General features: G+C 54.3%; 6 protein-coding genes across 6 annotated transcripts; 4 read left to right on the top strand and 2 right to left on the bottom strand.

Moving 5' to 3' along the window:
* Positions 1–28: 28 nt before the first annotated feature.
* On the top strand, positions 29–1,809 carry B0T26DRAFT_731786 (uncharacterized protein). The gene is made up of 2 exons (XM_060443070.1): positions 29–823; positions 888–1,809. Exons 1-2 carry the CDS (start codon positions 337–339, stop codon positions 1,577–1,579), a joined length of 1,179 nt encoding a protein of 392 aa, XP_060290391.1. The 5' UTR covers positions 29–336; the 3' UTR covers positions 1,580–1,809.
* Positions 1,810–1,923: 114 nt separating this feature from the next.
* On the top strand, positions 1,924–4,243 carry B0T26DRAFT_731784 (amidase signature domain-containing protein). The gene is made up of 2 exons (XM_060443069.1): positions 1,924–2,266; positions 2,341–4,243. The coding sequence occupies exons 1-2, from the start codon at positions 2,143–2,145 to the stop codon at positions 3,870–3,872; spliced, it is 1,656 nt and encodes a 551-aa protein (XP_060290390.1). The 5' UTR covers positions 1,924–2,142; the 3' UTR covers positions 3,873–4,243.
* B0T26DRAFT_731783 (PRP38 family-domain-containing protein) lies at positions 4,244–5,420 on the bottom strand. Its single transcript, XM_060443068.1, has one exon. It carries the CDS (start codon positions 5,258–5,260, stop codon positions 4,256–4,258), a length of 1,005 nt encoding a protein of 334 aa, XP_060290389.1. The 5' UTR covers positions 5,261–5,420; the 3' UTR covers positions 4,244–4,255.
* Positions 5,421–5,752: 332 nt separating this feature from the next.
* Positions 5,753–6,503, top strand: B0T26DRAFT_681188 (uncharacterized protein; the record flags this gene model as incomplete). The annotated part of the gene is made up of 2 exons (XM_060440615.1): positions 5,753–5,801; positions 5,911–6,503. 2 exons carry the CDS (start codon positions 5,753–5,755, stop codon positions 6,501–6,503), a joined length of 642 nt encoding a protein of 213 aa, XP_060290388.1.
* Positions 6,504–7,686: 1,183 nt separating this feature from the next.
* Positions 7,687–8,819, bottom strand: B0T26DRAFT_503352 (uncharacterized protein). The gene is made up of 4 exons (XM_060435380.1): positions 8,721–8,819; positions 8,189–8,527; positions 8,054–8,124; positions 7,687–7,919 (listed from the first exon to the last, which is right to left on the bottom strand). The coding sequence occupies exons 2-4, from the start codon at positions 8,412–8,414 to the stop codon at positions 7,764–7,766; spliced, it is 453 nt and encodes a 150-aa protein (XP_060290387.1). The 5' UTR covers positions 8,415–8,527; positions 8,721–8,819; the 3' UTR covers positions 7,687–7,763.
* A 5,059-nt stretch (positions 8,820–13,878) lies between these two features.
* Positions 13,879–14,439, top strand: B0T26DRAFT_657502 (kinase-like domain-containing protein; the record flags this gene model as incomplete). The annotated part of the gene is made up of 1 exon (XM_060438791.1): positions 13,879–14,439. The coding sequence occupies one exon, from the start codon at positions 13,879–13,881 to the stop codon at positions 14,437–14,439; it is 561 nt and encodes a 186-aa protein (XP_060290386.1).
* Positions 14,440–14,819: the final 380 nt, after the last annotated feature.

The following is a 14,819-nucleotide window of genomic DNA, read 5'->3' as shown; positions in this document are numbered from 1 at the left end:
TAGCGCCAAATACTCTAGAAGGCTTGCGCCCTGAATGCGCCGAAGCCGCGCGAGACCGAGAGCGAACGAGAGGGAACGAGCAGGCCACGGCCCACGGCCCACGGCCCACGGGGAGCTTTGACGCCCCGAGATCCGGTCGGTCGCTGTGGTGCGCCATGTGGCCGCTGCCAGAATTCAAATCCCCTAGCCGCTTATCCCAATCCGGTACTGTAAGTTTCCTGAGATAGCTGAGCCATCTCTTGTTCGTCATTGATTTGAGAGGCTGGGATCCCAGATTCAGCATGGATATTTGTCAACGCGACAACGATATAAACTGCCCTCTGTCCCGTCGTTATCATGGCCAGGCTCATCAAGTTCCCAGTAGCATCTGCTTTCAACAACATCAAGACTCATAGCAACAAGTCACCTCAGAGATTTCTTCACAACAGTCGGACATTAAAACTCACCTCTCGCACTCACAATCCGCCGCATCACAGGTCCCCACCACTCACGGCATCTTTTTTCCCTCTTTCCGCCTCAAGTCGCATGGCGGCTCTTGCCATCGGAGCTATTATCCTTGTTGGTGCATCAATCGTCAAGGCAACAAAAAAGTCGAGAAACGCCGAATTGAGAAACACTGAGTCGGCTTTGACTCGTAGTACATCAACCACGACCACACTCGTCGGCAATACACAAGACATCAAGATGGCGGAGAAGCAAATTCCCAAGAACGCCGACGACGTCATCTCGATCCGCAACGTGACTGAGAGCGGCAATGTCGTAACACTTTCCGTTCCGTTCTTGCGGTTCGGGAGCATCCCGATTGGTGGCCGAGCAACTATAGGTAAGCACGCCGTTGTCATCCAGTCATGAGAGAGCTGGACTCTCGCTAACATCTCTCTCTTCAGTGCGACTTACATCCGGTGCACTGGCTGTGTTCTCGCCGGTGGATCTGACTCCCAAGGTGGAGGCGAAGCTTGCCGAGATGGGCGGCAACGTCAAGTATCTGATTGCGCCCGATATTGAACACCACATCTTCCTGTCCAAATGGGCGAATGCGTACCCGCAGGCGATCCTGATCGGGCCCGAGGGGCTGCCGGAGAAGCGCGAGAAGATGACCGAGGATTATATTGGCCATGAGCCATTCGGCGTCGTATTCAAGGCTAGCACAAAGGCCGAGACAACCATCAGCGAGGAGTTTGACCTCGACTTCTCATACGAGTTCGTCGACGCACACGCCACCAAGGAGCTTGCCTTCCTCTACAAGCCCGAGAAGGTGCTGATCGAGGCCGACCTCATATTCAACCTTCCGGCCATTGAGCAGTACGAGAACGTGCTCCCTGCCGACAAGCCGAAGCCGGGCGTCCTCGCTCGCTTCTTCATGAGGGTCCAGAGCACCGAGGGCGAGGCCAAGGGCATGAAGAGGCTGATCTGGCACGCCATCAGCCGTGGCAACCGCACCGGCTTCAACGAGAGCATAGCTCGCATCAATGCTTGGGACTTTGACACCATCGTCCCTTGCCACGGTGAGACTATCAAGGGCAACGGCAAGGAGGTCTTTCAGAAGGTCTTTGACTGGCACATCAACGGAAAGAAGTGAAGGGAGAGTTATCTGGGCTGAGCTGAGAAGCTGAAAAGGTTGTGGTCTGCATCGTGTTCATTTGCTGTTTCTGTTTTTTTGTCGAGGACCTGCCTGCCTGATACCTGTGCGCGAAATTGGAATGGGGAGAGCAAGGCATTCTTTGGGATACCAATACCACGTAGAGGCGTTTTGTGCTTTGTTAGATTTCTTGATACTGTCGAATTGCAAAGTTAATAATTATTTTTAAACCACTGAGATTGCAAAACTTGTGGAGCTGGTGTGTGATGAAGAAAAAGGGTTGCCTAGTCTTATCTAGAAAGGCTTCCGCATTAAAATGTTCCATTCTTTGAAACGAAGGAAGGCGCTCTGGGATCCAGTGACAGTCACAGCTTGCTTGTTAGAAGCAATGAAGACGAGTTGGCCGGAGACGACCCTAACCCCCACTTTACCAGTAATCGAAGCACCGAAACATTTTAGCAATTGGAAGCTCTTTAATTTCTCCGTGGCAAACAACATGGTGGTCCAAGACTGAACTCGACTCAATTGAAGTGTGTTGCGTACGCTGCAGTGACAAAAGCTACATGTCAGCCAGAACCGGGCTTCTCCGGGGCCTGTGTCTGCACCATGTGAGCTGCTCCGCGAAGCAGTTGCAGCAGCAGCAGCAGCAGCAGCAGCGACGGCTGCTGAACCACTTCATCTCCCGAGGTCAGTCAGTTCCGTCCGGCACGGCGAGAAAGCAACATGCACAAGAATTTTAATGCTAAATGTTAGTCATGTAGATCCCAAGCCGGCCGTCAACGGGCAAGATGCTCCCTCGCCGCCGCATTTCACGCTCGCCGTCAAGGACAACATCGCAACGACAGGCGCGACGGCGTCGTCGACAACAACATGCGCCTCGCCGTTCCTGACCAGCTACCGCAGCCCCTTCGAGGCGACCATCGTGACGCAGCTGCGCGCCCGCGGCGCCGTGGTAGTCGGCAAGACGAACCTGGACGAATTCGGCATGGGCAGCCACTCGGTGCACTCGGCCTCTGGGCCCGTGGCCCAGGGACCCGATAACGACCAGGGGCAGGGGCAGCAGGTACGCGCCAGCGGCGACTATGGGGGCGAGGCGCGGTCGGCGGGTGGCAGCTCGGGTGGCAGCGCCGTGGCGGTCGCGTGTGGCGAGGCGGACGTGGCGCTGGGCACCGACACAGGCGGCTCGGTGCGGCTGCCGGCCGCCTACACGGGCGTCGTGGGCTTCAAGCCGTCGTACGGCATGCTGTCGCGGCACGGCGTGGTGCCGTACGCCAACTCGCTGGACACGGTGGGCTTTCTGGCGCGCTCCGTCGGCACCATCGCGGACTTGCTGGTGGGCGCCGGTGGCTTGTGGGCCGAGCACGACCCGAAAGACCCCACGAGCCTGTCGCCCGCGGCGAGGGCAAGGTGTGCCAGCGGGAGGGAGGGCTACCGCAGTAGTCTGACCGCTGTGCTAAAAGGCGTCAGGTTTGGCATCCCGCTCGAGTACAACATCGAGGAGCTGGACCCGCGCATACGCGATGTGTGGTCTGCGTCGGCCGAGGCGCTTCAGCAACTGGGGGCACGTATCGTTCCAGTGTCGCTGCCTTCCACCCGGCACGCGCTGGCGGCCTACTACGTGATTGCGCCGGCAGAGGCGTCCTCCAACCTGGCCAAGTACGACGGGATCCGCTATGGCACGCGGGAGGACCACGGCGGTAGTGCCGGGGGCGAGAGCGAGAGCGACGTGGCCGACGGGGGCGTGCTGTACGCGGCGAGCCGCGGCCGCGGCTTCGGGGACGAGGTCAAGCGGCGGATCCTGCTGGGATCGTACACGCTGAGCTCCGAGGCCATGGACAACTACTTCATCAAGGCGCAGGCGGTGCGCCGGCTGGTGCGGCGCGACTTTGACCGCGTCTTCGCGCTGGCGAACCCGCTGCACGAGCCCGAGGCCTTTGACCTCAGCGACCTGCCGGACTCGGTCGCCATGGAGAACAAGTTCGGCCCGACAGAGGTCGACTTCCTCCTGTGCCCGACGGCGCCGACGCTAGCGCCTAGGCTGGCCGACGTCACCGCGCAGCAGCAGTCGCCCGTCGACTCGTACATGAACGACGTGTTCACCGTTCCCGCCAGCTTGGCCGGGCTCCCTACCATCAGCATACCGGTGCAAGTCGCGCCGGAGGCGGCGGAGAGCCCCGGGCGAGAAACAGGGCCCGGCGCTGCCGGCCTGCAGCTGATCGGCCAGTTCTGGGACGATGCGCGGCTGCTCGCCGTCGCGGGCGCAGTGGCGAGGGCTCTTTCCGAGCCGACATGAAAGCTACCTGTCATTTTGAGATTTCTAGATGATAGTGGTTCCCTCCGAGTTGTTGAGATCTCACTGAGGATGCTCGAGTCGCATTATACGACATGCAGTGTTCAGGCCAGCGCGATGTTGCTATGGCTTACGTCTCTGCGAACCTACTTTCACACTTGGTCAAGTGTTCTGACGTGTATAAAACATTGGATTTGTATAAAATAGGAGAGAAGTAGCACGGCAGCTTCACTTTGCTGTATATCATTGCTTCCCAATCTTGTCGTGGTAGTCGGCGCTGCTGTGAACTTTATTCCAGCACAGCCCTGCCAATTAAGGACTCGATGTACAACATTTATCATTATGGGCGTTATTTAAATACTATACTTGACACGTCTTCTTGCTTCTTAGTCGGCTCTCCCTGGCCCCCGCCTCTCTGGTCGGTCGACGTCCATCCTGTCGTGATCTGAGACCTCGCCCTCTTCCCCTGACCTAGACCTCGACCTAGACCTCGACGGTGGCCTGGACTGTGAAGCTGACCTCGACCTCCGCCTCGACCTTGACCGCGAGTCTGACTGCGACCTCGTCCTGCGCCTAGATCTCGATCTCGATCTCGACCGTGAATCCGACCTCGACCTCGTCCTCCGTGTTGACCGCGAGCGCGACCGCGACCGCGACGCCGACCTCACAGAGCCATCGCTACTGCTCCCGCGGCTACCGCTATCATCGTGACCGTTCTCGGCGGCGGCCTTGCGCTCGGCCTCGTCCTTCTCCCGCTGCTCCTCCTCTTCGAGCAGGTCCTCAATGTTTCCGAGCGGGCTAACGCGGGGCTCGAGCAGCTCGAGGTCCTCGAGGATGTCGCGCTTGCGCATCTTCCACAGGGTGGTGGCGCACACGCGGTCTTCGGTGAGCAGGTTGTCGACGAACTCGTCGACGAAAGTCAGCGAGGTGCCGGCGCGGCCCTTGCGGCGCAGCTTGCGGCGGTCCTCGAGCAGCGGCTCGAGCGTGGCGTAGACGTCCTTGTCGGCGCGCGTCAGCCGAATGTAGAAGGCCGCCAGCGCGCGCAGGTACTTGAACTTGTCGCCGCCGAAGCGCAGGTACTCGTCGAGGACGGCGTCGTTGGGCGCGAGCTGGAGCAGCTTGAAGGCCAGGCACAGGAACGGCGACGGCTTCTGGGCGATGCCGTACGTGCCGCCGATGAAGTCGACGTGCTCGACCACGCGGTCGACGATGTCGGCCTCGTTGACGCCGTAGCACTGCTCCTTGTAGAAGTAGCTCTCGACGATGCGCTCGCGCACTGCTTTCTCCATGATGGTCGCCGGGTTGAGTCCGTTGGGTGCGAGCGGGCCCGACCCGCCCCGCTCGTCCAGGAACCGCTTCTCATCGGCCCGGTGGAATTCCGACTTGCTCATCGTGGGCTGTGTCGATTTGCTGGGTGGCGTGTGTTGGCGGCAGCGCGACAAGTTGCGTTGGGGCGAGTTAAAGGACCTGGAAGGCGTTTCGTTTCGTTGCAGTGCTCCGTAGGTCCTGTACGTAACCTGGAAAGGCCGCTAAATAAATTTAGGTGGGCTGGCTGCTCCCCGCTAATCTTTTTTTTTTTGGGAGCAGTATTCCGTAGCGGCTAAGCTTTCTCCACAGTCTTGGCAGTTGCGCCCTGCCGATACCCGATAAGGCTGGTTGCCTCCCCAACGCGCACGGTTTGTTTGGGGCTGGGTTGCATCACCGAGGAAAGGAGGGACCATGTTCGCCGTGCGCTCGTCCACATCAAACACCCATATCCGACGTTATTCTAGATACAGAGTTTTTACGGCTATCGAGACGCATTGTCAATTACGTCAATATTTATAAAGCATTCGATTTTGACATTTGTCTCTCCTCTGCAGTTCCGGAAGAGGGACCAGACCATGTTGCTCACGTCGGCGCAGGTGTCATTTGCCGTCTCTACCAGCGTCAGTAGGTAGCCCCCCTGTCGCATTCCATTCCAGCCAGATACTCCCACATACCAAAGCCAAAATAAAAAAAAATATAGCATCTAATATCACCGTGAAATCAAACACATTAGTCCTCCTATGCACCGCCGCCCTCTTCCTGAGCGGCTATGTCATCCAGCAGCGCACGCTCCGGGACCTGCGGGCAGCAATCCGGCCGACGCCAAGAGTGTCGCCCAAGATTTTCCTGCCGGACCGGTTCAAGCAGAGCACGACGGAGCTCGAGGACGGCACCGTGATCGCCGTCGACGACCCGTACGACAGTCGCACCCGGCCGGCAGCCGCGGTAGAGGTCAAGCCCACGCCGCCACAGCAGCCGGACAGCGCCGCCCCTGAGCTGCGGCAGCAACCAATAGACGCAAACACAGACACGGGCGAAACAGATGCGTCGCAGCAAAAACTCCCGACAAAGACGGCGCCCGAGCACGACGCACACGCACAGAAGACGAAGACGAAGAAGAAGAAGACCAAACCCGCACGGAGCCGGTGGTGGCCGTATAAGCAGAAGAAAGACGCAGCCGCCTCTGCCGACGAAGACAAGGACGCGGACGACAAAGACTCGCAGAAACCCATCAGCCGTGCCGAGCGGCGGCGGCGCATCCGAGCCGACATCCAGAAGCTGTCGCAGGGCAGCCAGCGGGGGTACTACCAGCGGCGGCTGTATTAGTGTCTGTCCGAAAACCGGGTTTGGGGGAGGGGGGTACACCGTCATATTTTCTTTTTGGATCTCTGATATGTATTGGTATGATTTTTCGGAACATTACTGTACTGGAAATTGTAACAGGTAAAAAGGGGAAAGGCACTAACTATCATGGTATGGGAACTAAGGTTGGCTTTGGGTACTAGGACTGGGAATGGAACTGAAAGGGCTCTTGTCCTCGTTTTGTCTCGATTATGAGAAAGGGAGAAAGACTCTTGATCTTTGAGGGGTCTGTCTCGTCGCATTTGGAAATCATGTACTTTCTGAATACCGCGATTTTGTTGGATGGTAATGAAATCACGAAGCTCCATGCATCTAACTAGTATGGCGTCTGTATATAGGCTTTGTTATTTTTTGCTAATTACACGGAATGTATCCGACTACCAAGATCGTAGGTATTGTTCTACTCTGTATTCGTGGACAACAGCGGAGAATATGTCGAAGTGGTTACCCAGCTTGGGTATACCGAAACAACATCATGACAAAAAAAGCCCGGTGGGAAGGACACCGGCAAGTTGCATGTCCTGCTGTACGCTGTGCGCAGTGCGAAACCTTGTACAAAGTTCTGAAGAGGAATCAAATTCCCGGGTTCGGGTCACACGGCATGCTTCTTACTCGGGCTGTCATCAGCTGCTTCGCTTTTGTCTGGCAGCGCCGTGGTCACCAGGCCACGGAGCTGTCCCGCCGTGTTTCAGTGCACTCGGGGCGGTGAGGCTTACTCTTACGTGGGTGAACAGAAAGGGATTGGATTTGCTTTACATATTGGCGACGAAGCCTGAAGGTCTTTTGCATTCCTTCCACTATGATTAGGTATGTTCCTGACACTGGCCCATCGGCCCGCCTATTTTGTGCAAGATCAAGACAAAAACTTACTCTATATATCCACACACACGTTTAGGTATCCTGCGACATGTTCCGACTCTGATTACCCCAAGAACAAATATCCCGGTCCGTTACAAGACCAACCCTCTTGTACAGATCCCAGCTGCCAGTGGCTCCCGTTTCCCAAACGCAAGTGCTCTGCTCCTTCAATGCCGTACATGCATGCATGCCTCTCTCTAGTAAGAGGGTGAGTCTCCACTCTATAGTCCCGAAACCGTGTTCTCTCTCCTACCCACCCGACGCTCCCTTGGCCCGGCGTGTATGGCGAGTTCCGTTGTATCACGATGTTCTGCTGTTGCTGTTGCTGGTGCTGGTGCTGGTGCCGTTCTCCCAGAGAGCCACGACTCAGCGCCGCTGCGCCAGGCTGTTGACGCGCGTCACTGCCCCTCGAGTGACAATGTTGCTGACGTATGTATAGTCGTGGTACTGCCTCCGCGGTATCTCCCGCGTCTTGTTGTTCCATAATAGGCCTCTGGTCATTGAGGCACCTTCTTGGGTGAACTGGATGGTAGAAGAAAAAGGAAAGCATCAGTCCATGTTATGTAGTTTAGTTTCAATCTCTGGCTGGCTGCCCAGCAAACAGGAAGGGCACACAGCACACCCAGACAAAAATAAAAAGACAGTAGAAGGCTTACCACACAGTCCTCGCACCTCGTGCCGAATTCCATCACTAGGCTATCACACTGGATGGAGTTCTGCGAGCCATGTCATGTCAGGTCAAAGCGGAAGAGAGTTAGATGTTCCCCCCCGAATCGGGGTCTGGCGTACATAAAAGTTGGCACAGAGGCAGCCCTCCAGCAGTAGACGCAGGTCCTCTTCCGGCAGCTCAAGGAGGAGTTGTAAATTATATTCCTCGTCGAGTTCCTCTTGTGTTTTGACCCTTGGCTCGGGCGGTGCTTCTTCTTTTTTTCCCTTTCCCTTTCCCTTGTCTTCTGGCTTGGAACCTGATCCAAACCAGGACGCGGGAAGTATAGGTATGGCGTAGTGTCTCCACATTGCGCAGTCTGGTCGTCAAGATTCGACTCCGGTGATGAGGTTGGCCGAGTGTTGAAGATGGGAACGGCTGCCTGTAGCGACACAACCGGGAACGAGAAAAGAGACTGCTCTTGCTTCAAGAAACACCAAGTCAGGTAAACATGTAAGGGCACGGATGGAGGATGTGGGTGGTGTTTGGAGGGGAGAAGGGAGATGTGTCGGCAGGATACCGAGAGTCTGATATTTATCAATAGAGTTAGGGCGCGATGGGTATGCCGTGTATGCTGCATGGATGCAAGAAGTCGGGGGAGACCCGAGAGGTATCACCTGCTCCTCTCCGCTGCTCTCCTTTCCTAGAGCAATATACACAGACAGGCAGCAATACGTAGCAGGGCTGGGTCTTCCAGATCTACCCTTGCCCCTTGCCCCTTGCCCCTCGTCCCCACGGCGAGCCGTGGTGGACGAAACGGAGCCCTGGGTATGAGTTATGAGTTGCTGCCCGCTCTGTCAACCCGGAAGTCGTTGGCAGGACCTTTTGGTGTCTCTTCTTGTCCTGTCAGTCCCCCATGCCCTTGCCCTTGCCCTTGCCCTTGCCCTTGCCCCATTCCCGTTCCCAATGCCCACGTCGTGCCCCCTTCTTAGGAACCTTCCTTTTGATTACTCGCGATACCATGACCTGGGTGCCTCAAGTAATTGATCGGGTTCCTATTACTGGCTCCAATTTTCCGCGTGTTGAACCGTCTCGGTCTGGTAAATATGCCCAAGAAACCCGAATTAGGCATTGAACATGACCCCCATGCCCAGCACCGTCGAGCAGGTCTCCATTGGCAAGGACTGTTTTCCGACGTCTCCGTCTTTGGGAAAATGAAGGCAGCAATAGGAAGGGACGTTAAAATTCCGGGGAATCCTGGACGAACCCGCATGCACCACCAAGGCCAGCCCCCCTCCAGACCCAAACCCGGAAAGCGGTGGCGGCAAGTGGGGTAGCTAGGCTGTAAGCTCTGAAAGGGAAGGATCTACGGACACATCCACTCACCTCTTACCCTGCTATGCTTATTGTACTGTATGTATGTACTGTACGGGATGTGCAGGGAGCGGGTGGGTGCATGCATGGCATTAGATTAGCGATCTATTGGAGCTGTGACACGGATGTTATCCCGGGTTGAACTTGACTACCTTAGGTACCTCCTACACAGTTCGGGACATGTCTTGCTACGTAAATGGGAAAGACAGGAAGCGAGGCAAAGCGAGACATGGCACACAAGAAAAGAAAAAAAGAAAGAAAAACGGCCTGTCAAGTTCGAAAGCCCCGACATTCCGAGTCGTGGCATAGCTCCTGTCATATGTCAAAGGAAACAAAAAAAACAGATCGGTGACTGTTCGGGGACATCCAAGTCGTGTCCATCCAATCCATACGCAGAGAGAGCAGCCTCATTGACATGCACATATTCGTACATGCCCGTACCTCCCATTAACATGCACGCACGGCCGGGTTGCCCTTTCCTTTTCATCCTCTTCCGTTCTCGTCTATTTTCTTCTTTTCTTTTTTCCCTACCACACATACGTTTTTCACACACTCTCTCTTTTTCACCCTTCCGTGCTCGAGAATGGCCAAAATAGCAATAAACAACGGGCAGCTGAAAAAAAACAAGACATGAAACCGCCTCCATGTTTCGAGATCTGCACACAAACACACACACACACACACACACGACGTAGACTGGCCAGACAAGGTTTCCATGCAAGACAATGGCAATCTCGATCTTCGAGTTCGGCTAGACACGACACGGGGGTGCTCGTGCTCAACTCTTCCTCCACCTTCACCGCCAGTCCATCTGATGTTTGTTCTCCATCCCAACCCCGGATAATATTGCGGAGAGAAAGGCGACATTGGGGATTCCGCCCCAGGTTCCATAGTTCGGACCGGCTCCCCTACGAGTTAGGTAGTCTGGTCGATCACTCGGGTCGATCCGATACCTACTTACCTGCCTTACCTACGGTAGGTAGGTTACTATCTACTGGGTACACTAAAAGACGGGAAGGGGATGCTACCTCCCTCCCTACCAGCCAACCTACCGCTCCCGTCGTGAACAAGCAGGCGGGTCCATTCCGTTTACATTCCGTTTTCACGAACTCTTTGGTGAGAAAGGAGGTGGAAGGGAGAGAGCCGCAGGACACATGCAGCTTGAAGTCACGAACCAGACCAATGTTGCGAGCGAAACGACAGCCTTACTCACCTCACCGCTCGGGCCCTCTCCCGCCTTCTCTTCCCTTCGCTGAACTGACTTCCTGGCTCCAAGCCATGTCTGAGTTTCTGTTTGCCCTTGGCTGATCTTGGGAAATAAACGAAAATGAAAGAACTGTATACAGTACACCTTCCACTAGATTCCCTGACAGCAAAGGCAGGCAAAGCATAAGCAAAAAAAGCAGTAATAACAATGGTCACCGCCCCATCACGCACATCCGGCCATGTCAAATTCATACTGTGTGTATGTAGGTAAGGTAGGTAATATACGAGTCATGTGCGTTCATTCCGGCAGTGCGAGTGCCGCTTGAGCTTTGAACCCTTCCTTCCATTCCTTCCCTTCCCTCCCCTGTCCGTGTCTGTCTTGTCTTGTCTCTCCTCCCAGCTAGAGAGAGAGACGCGGCGTCAAGCTGGCGGGCGGGCGAGCGAGCTGGCAGTGCAGCAAAAGCAAGCACAGACAGGAACTAGCGCCATGTCGTGTGTCTACGTGCATGCGATCTATCACCACCACCACCACAACCGCTACCACCACTCTAGACCTCCGACTCCGGGATCTTTCGTCTTTTGATGTGGCTGGTGCTGGTATCCGCCGCACTCGGAACCTCCCCAATGAACAAAAAAACAAAAGACACAATGCAATTGCAAATGAACGATCTAGCTCGCTGATAAGAAAGCACCGCATTCTGTCAAATGACGACTGTCTCCCAAAAAAATAACAATGCGATGTTCGTACTACTTGCTGCCTGTGTTTGTACTTGTATGTGTATGTGTGGCATGAAAAATAGGTGGTAGGTAGAAACGGATATATCCCTGCTGCGTCGTCATCCTCCCCTAATACGTACGTGACCGGGAAATGGAAGACAAAAGTTCTCCCAACCAAAAAAAGAAAAGAAAAAAGGTCAAAGACGGAAGATCCCGGTTTGGAAAACAGATCGAAACAAGAAACATACGACCATCCCAAACCTGCTCAAGCAAATAGCATATACCTCTGGCTAGACCACAGTCTCTCCATCCCTATCGTGCCAAAATTCGGGGAACTCTCGTTAGGTCGCTGGTAGCAAACCCTCTAGAGCTCTGAAGAGGATAAAAGTACCGAGCAGCGATAACCTATATCATCATCAGACAAAGAACCAACACACGGCCACAACTGGCAGTCCTCTAAAATGCCCAGCACACGAGCCGCCGGCAGGCGCACCGCAGCGGCGGATGACACCATTGTCGCAAACCAACAAGCACCAGTCCTACCGACAGGCCGCCAACCACGACTCCCGGCGGTCCAAACCGGGGAGCGTGGGTTACAGCAATCCGGAATGCCGCTCGCGCTGAAACCGTACACAAGCTCTTGGACCTCCCGAATAAAGAAGCGACCATCGTTGATTCCCCCCCCTCCCCCCCCCGAGCCGCCTCGGGACTGTGACAACATCACAATTCAACAACTATGTCCTCGAGAAGCTTCAGTTTGAGCGGCTGAACGAAAACCTACTGTATATGGCCGAAAAGATCTGGGACATCTAAAATGTGAAGGAAGCCTACGAGGTACTCGGGAAGGAAAGCGAGCAGCGCGGAGCCAACATTCTGGGCGAGGAAGCTGAGGGCCTCATCAGAGACAACCTCTCTCACGAATCTGTCCGTAGCGCGAATTACGGTTCGTATTCACATCCCCAGGAATTACAGCAAGCAGTGGGTGTCCTTCTTTACTTTGCTATCGTACTCCAATTCGTATATTTCACAGGATAGCTGTTGCAGTAAAGGAGGAGATGAAAGGAAAAGAAATAAAGGTTTCCAGAGATGGCCCGAGTCTGCTGTAGTTACTTCAAGGTTTTGCCCCCCTACGCCCTTCCACCGCTCTATCCATAACTGCTTAACCTCTGGCAAGTAGGTTTATTGCCGTCGACTTTCGTATAGCTTGTCGTGCTGCGGACTATGGCTTTTTTTGGGAGTAATATAGGCCGTAGAAGAGATCGTAGGTACTAAATAGCACCTATATAAATTTCACAAGCGGGTTAGTTAATCGGCTCCAAGTATGTAGTTGCCGCCTATCCGGGGATAGAAAGAGCAATGAAGCAAAAGTGGACAGAATATTGGAGCGGGGTGGCTTCCATGGCTGCGAGTACGAAGCAGTATTTGGTGCTTTGGTACGTGATATGGTATTGCGGTGGGTGGGTGGTTGAATAGCCGACGAAGGAGATGGATCTGGGTGTAGAGAAGCTGAACTTGAAGGATCGAATGGCGTATTGGCGTATTGTAGCCAGACTTATATATGTTTTTTTACTTCTTAATCAACCTCGGGACCAGGATAGACGGTCATCGGGTACAGCTAGTAATAGAAACTCTGAGAGTAAAGCGGAGTGACTACTCGCCTACGGCATATAAAAAATCTATCATCTTTCGTTCCCTCTGAGACTTGTTGTTTCTTCTCTCGTGATGTATAATCTATCATTTTTCTTGAACAGCACCAACAGACTCATACCGGCCGACTCACGAACCTTAGTATTATCGTTATTTTCCTTTTAAGACTTTTTTTTTATTGCTTTCGTTTCTTCCTAAGACTTAGTGTTTCTTCTTACTCGTATTGTGCAACCTATTATTTTTCTTTTCCCTTGTTGAATAATAGAGTCACACCGGCCGACTCACGAACATAACCACATATAAATAATCTACTATCTTTCGTTTCCCTCTAAGACTTGGTATTTCTTCTTGGTCGTAATATCGAATCTATCATCTTTCGTTTCCCTTTGAGACTTTTTGCTTCTTCTTGCTTTAGTTTCCCTCCAAGACTTGGTGTTTCTTACTCGTCATGTATAATCTAATCATTTTCCTTCTTCGTTAAATGATAGAGTCATACAGGCCGACTCACGAACCCCATTACCGCCTTTATTTTCCCTCCAAGACTTTATGCTTCTTGCTGCAAATAGCTTCTTTGTTTAATGTCATACGACACAAAGAAACACAGCTGCTTCCCGGCTATGTCAACGCGACTTGCCCCGGCTTTGTTCAACAACACCATACACCCAAAAGTGAACTGTCTGTCGACCTTCAGCCAAGTAGACTCTCCCTCAAACATGCCTCATTCTTTACTAATCCCGCTGCCGCCGCAAATATGTCTAAATTCGACTTTCAGTACGAGGTCGAGTGCAAGGTTCCGGGGCTGATCCCAAAGACGAGAGCATCGGGATCAAGCCCGAGGCCATCCCTACCAGGTGGAATCTGGGCAATGTGAATGGGGAAGACGTGCTGGGCATGACTGTACGGGGAGGCCCGTCGTTGCTGGTGCCCGGTGAAAATATCTTCCCGCCGCTGCCTATCCCATGGCGCTTCGCGCGGACGGATGTGACGGTGCACGACTCGTGGGATGAGGAGCCCGACCCGGACATTTTCTACCTCAAGCGCCCGTGGGTGAACGCCTACGACCCCGACTTGCCCGCCAACGATGTGGCCGTCTGGTTCGCCATGGAGATAAAGAACATGGAGCAGCTCGATAGACACGACCCCCACCCCAACCTAGTGCGCTATCACGGCTGCCGCGTACGCAAGGGCAGAGTCACCGGCCTCATGCTCGGCCGCGTGCCCGGCGAAACCCTCTTGGACTACGTCAATGAAGGCAGGATCATTAAGGATAAACTGGCCTTCCTAGAGGCCTGGGGCTCTGCCGTAAAACACCTCCACGATGTCGCCGGCCTCGTACACAACGACATCCATCCCTCCAACACCATGATCAGTCCCGACGGAACCACCCCGACTCTAATTGACTTGGGATCAGCCTTGCCGGATGGCGAAGAGATGCTGCAGTGCTTGCCGTGAGTTTCCCTTTCCTTTTCTCCTTTCTACCCCGCCCGTCCTTCCTCTCCTTTTCAGTTTTATAAGAAAGACGAGAGCCTGGCTAATTCAATTTAACCACCACCATTCAGGTTCACGTGTTGGGGCAATGACCTACTGGACACCGTTGCTGAGAAGCATTTCATTGGTCCCATCGCTGGCCGACCCATTTCGATGAAGTCGCGCGACCTCGCCGCGCTGAAGCGGCTGGGCGTCTATAACGAAGGGGGCAAGTTCGAACCTAACGAGACCCTGGAGCGGGAAAAAGGCGATTTTGCTCAGGCGGGTATGAGACTGCAAAAATGAAGCCATAGCCCGAAGTAGCGGGCATCCGATACCAAGTACGACTAAAATGACAAGTAATT

Source organism: Lasiosphaeria miniovina (genome assembly GCF_030549165.1).
Source record: "Lasiosphaeria miniovina strain SMH2392-1A chromosome Unknown B0T26scaffold_8, whole genome shotgun sequence".
In the NCBI taxonomy this organism is placed as follows: domain Eukaryota; kingdom Fungi; phylum Ascomycota; class Sordariomycetes; order Sordariales; family Lasiosphaeriaceae; genus Lasiosphaeria; species Lasiosphaeria miniovina.
Note: the sequence above shows the minus strand (reverse complement) of the source record. Positions and strands in the feature narration are given on the sequence as shown.

What these genes read in the sequence shown, in the direction of transcription:
- B0T26DRAFT_731786 (XM_060443070.1), top strand. Translation starts at nt 337, where the DNA reads ATGGCCAGGCTCATCAAGTTCCCAGTAGCATCTGCTTTCAACAACATC. An exon ending in TGGTGGCCGAGCAACTATAG is followed by an intron (nt 824 to 887) that starts GTAAGCACGCCG and finishes CTCTCTCTTCAG; the next exon opens with TGCGACTTACATCCGGTGCA.
- B0T26DRAFT_731784 (XM_060443069.1), top strand. Translation starts at nt 2,143, where the DNA reads ATGTCAGCCAGAACCGGGCTTCTCCGGGGCCTGTGTCTGCACCATGTG. An exon ending in GAACCACTTCATCTCCCGAG is followed by an intron (nt 2,267 to 2,340) that starts GTCAGTCAGTTC and finishes TTAGTCATGTAG; the next exon opens with ATCCCAAGCCGGCCGTCAAC.
- B0T26DRAFT_731783 (XM_060443068.1), bottom strand. Translation starts at nt 5,260, where the DNA reads ATGAGCAAGTCGGAATTCCACCGGGCCGATGAGAAGCGGTTCCTGGAC.
- B0T26DRAFT_503352 (XM_060435380.1), bottom strand. Translation starts at nt 8,414, where the DNA reads ATGTGGAGACACTACGCCATACCTATACTTCCCGCGTCCTGGTTTGGA. An exon ending in CTGCCTCTGTGCCAACTTTT is followed by an intron (nt 8,125 to 8,188) that starts ATGTACGCCAGA and finishes ACCTGACATGAC; the next exon opens with ATGGCTCGCAGAACTCCATC. An exon ending in CGAGGTGCGAGGACTGTGTG is followed by an intron (nt 7,920 to 8,053) that starts GTAAGCCTTCTA and finishes TCTACCATCCAG; the next exon opens with TTCACCCAAGAAGGTGCCTC.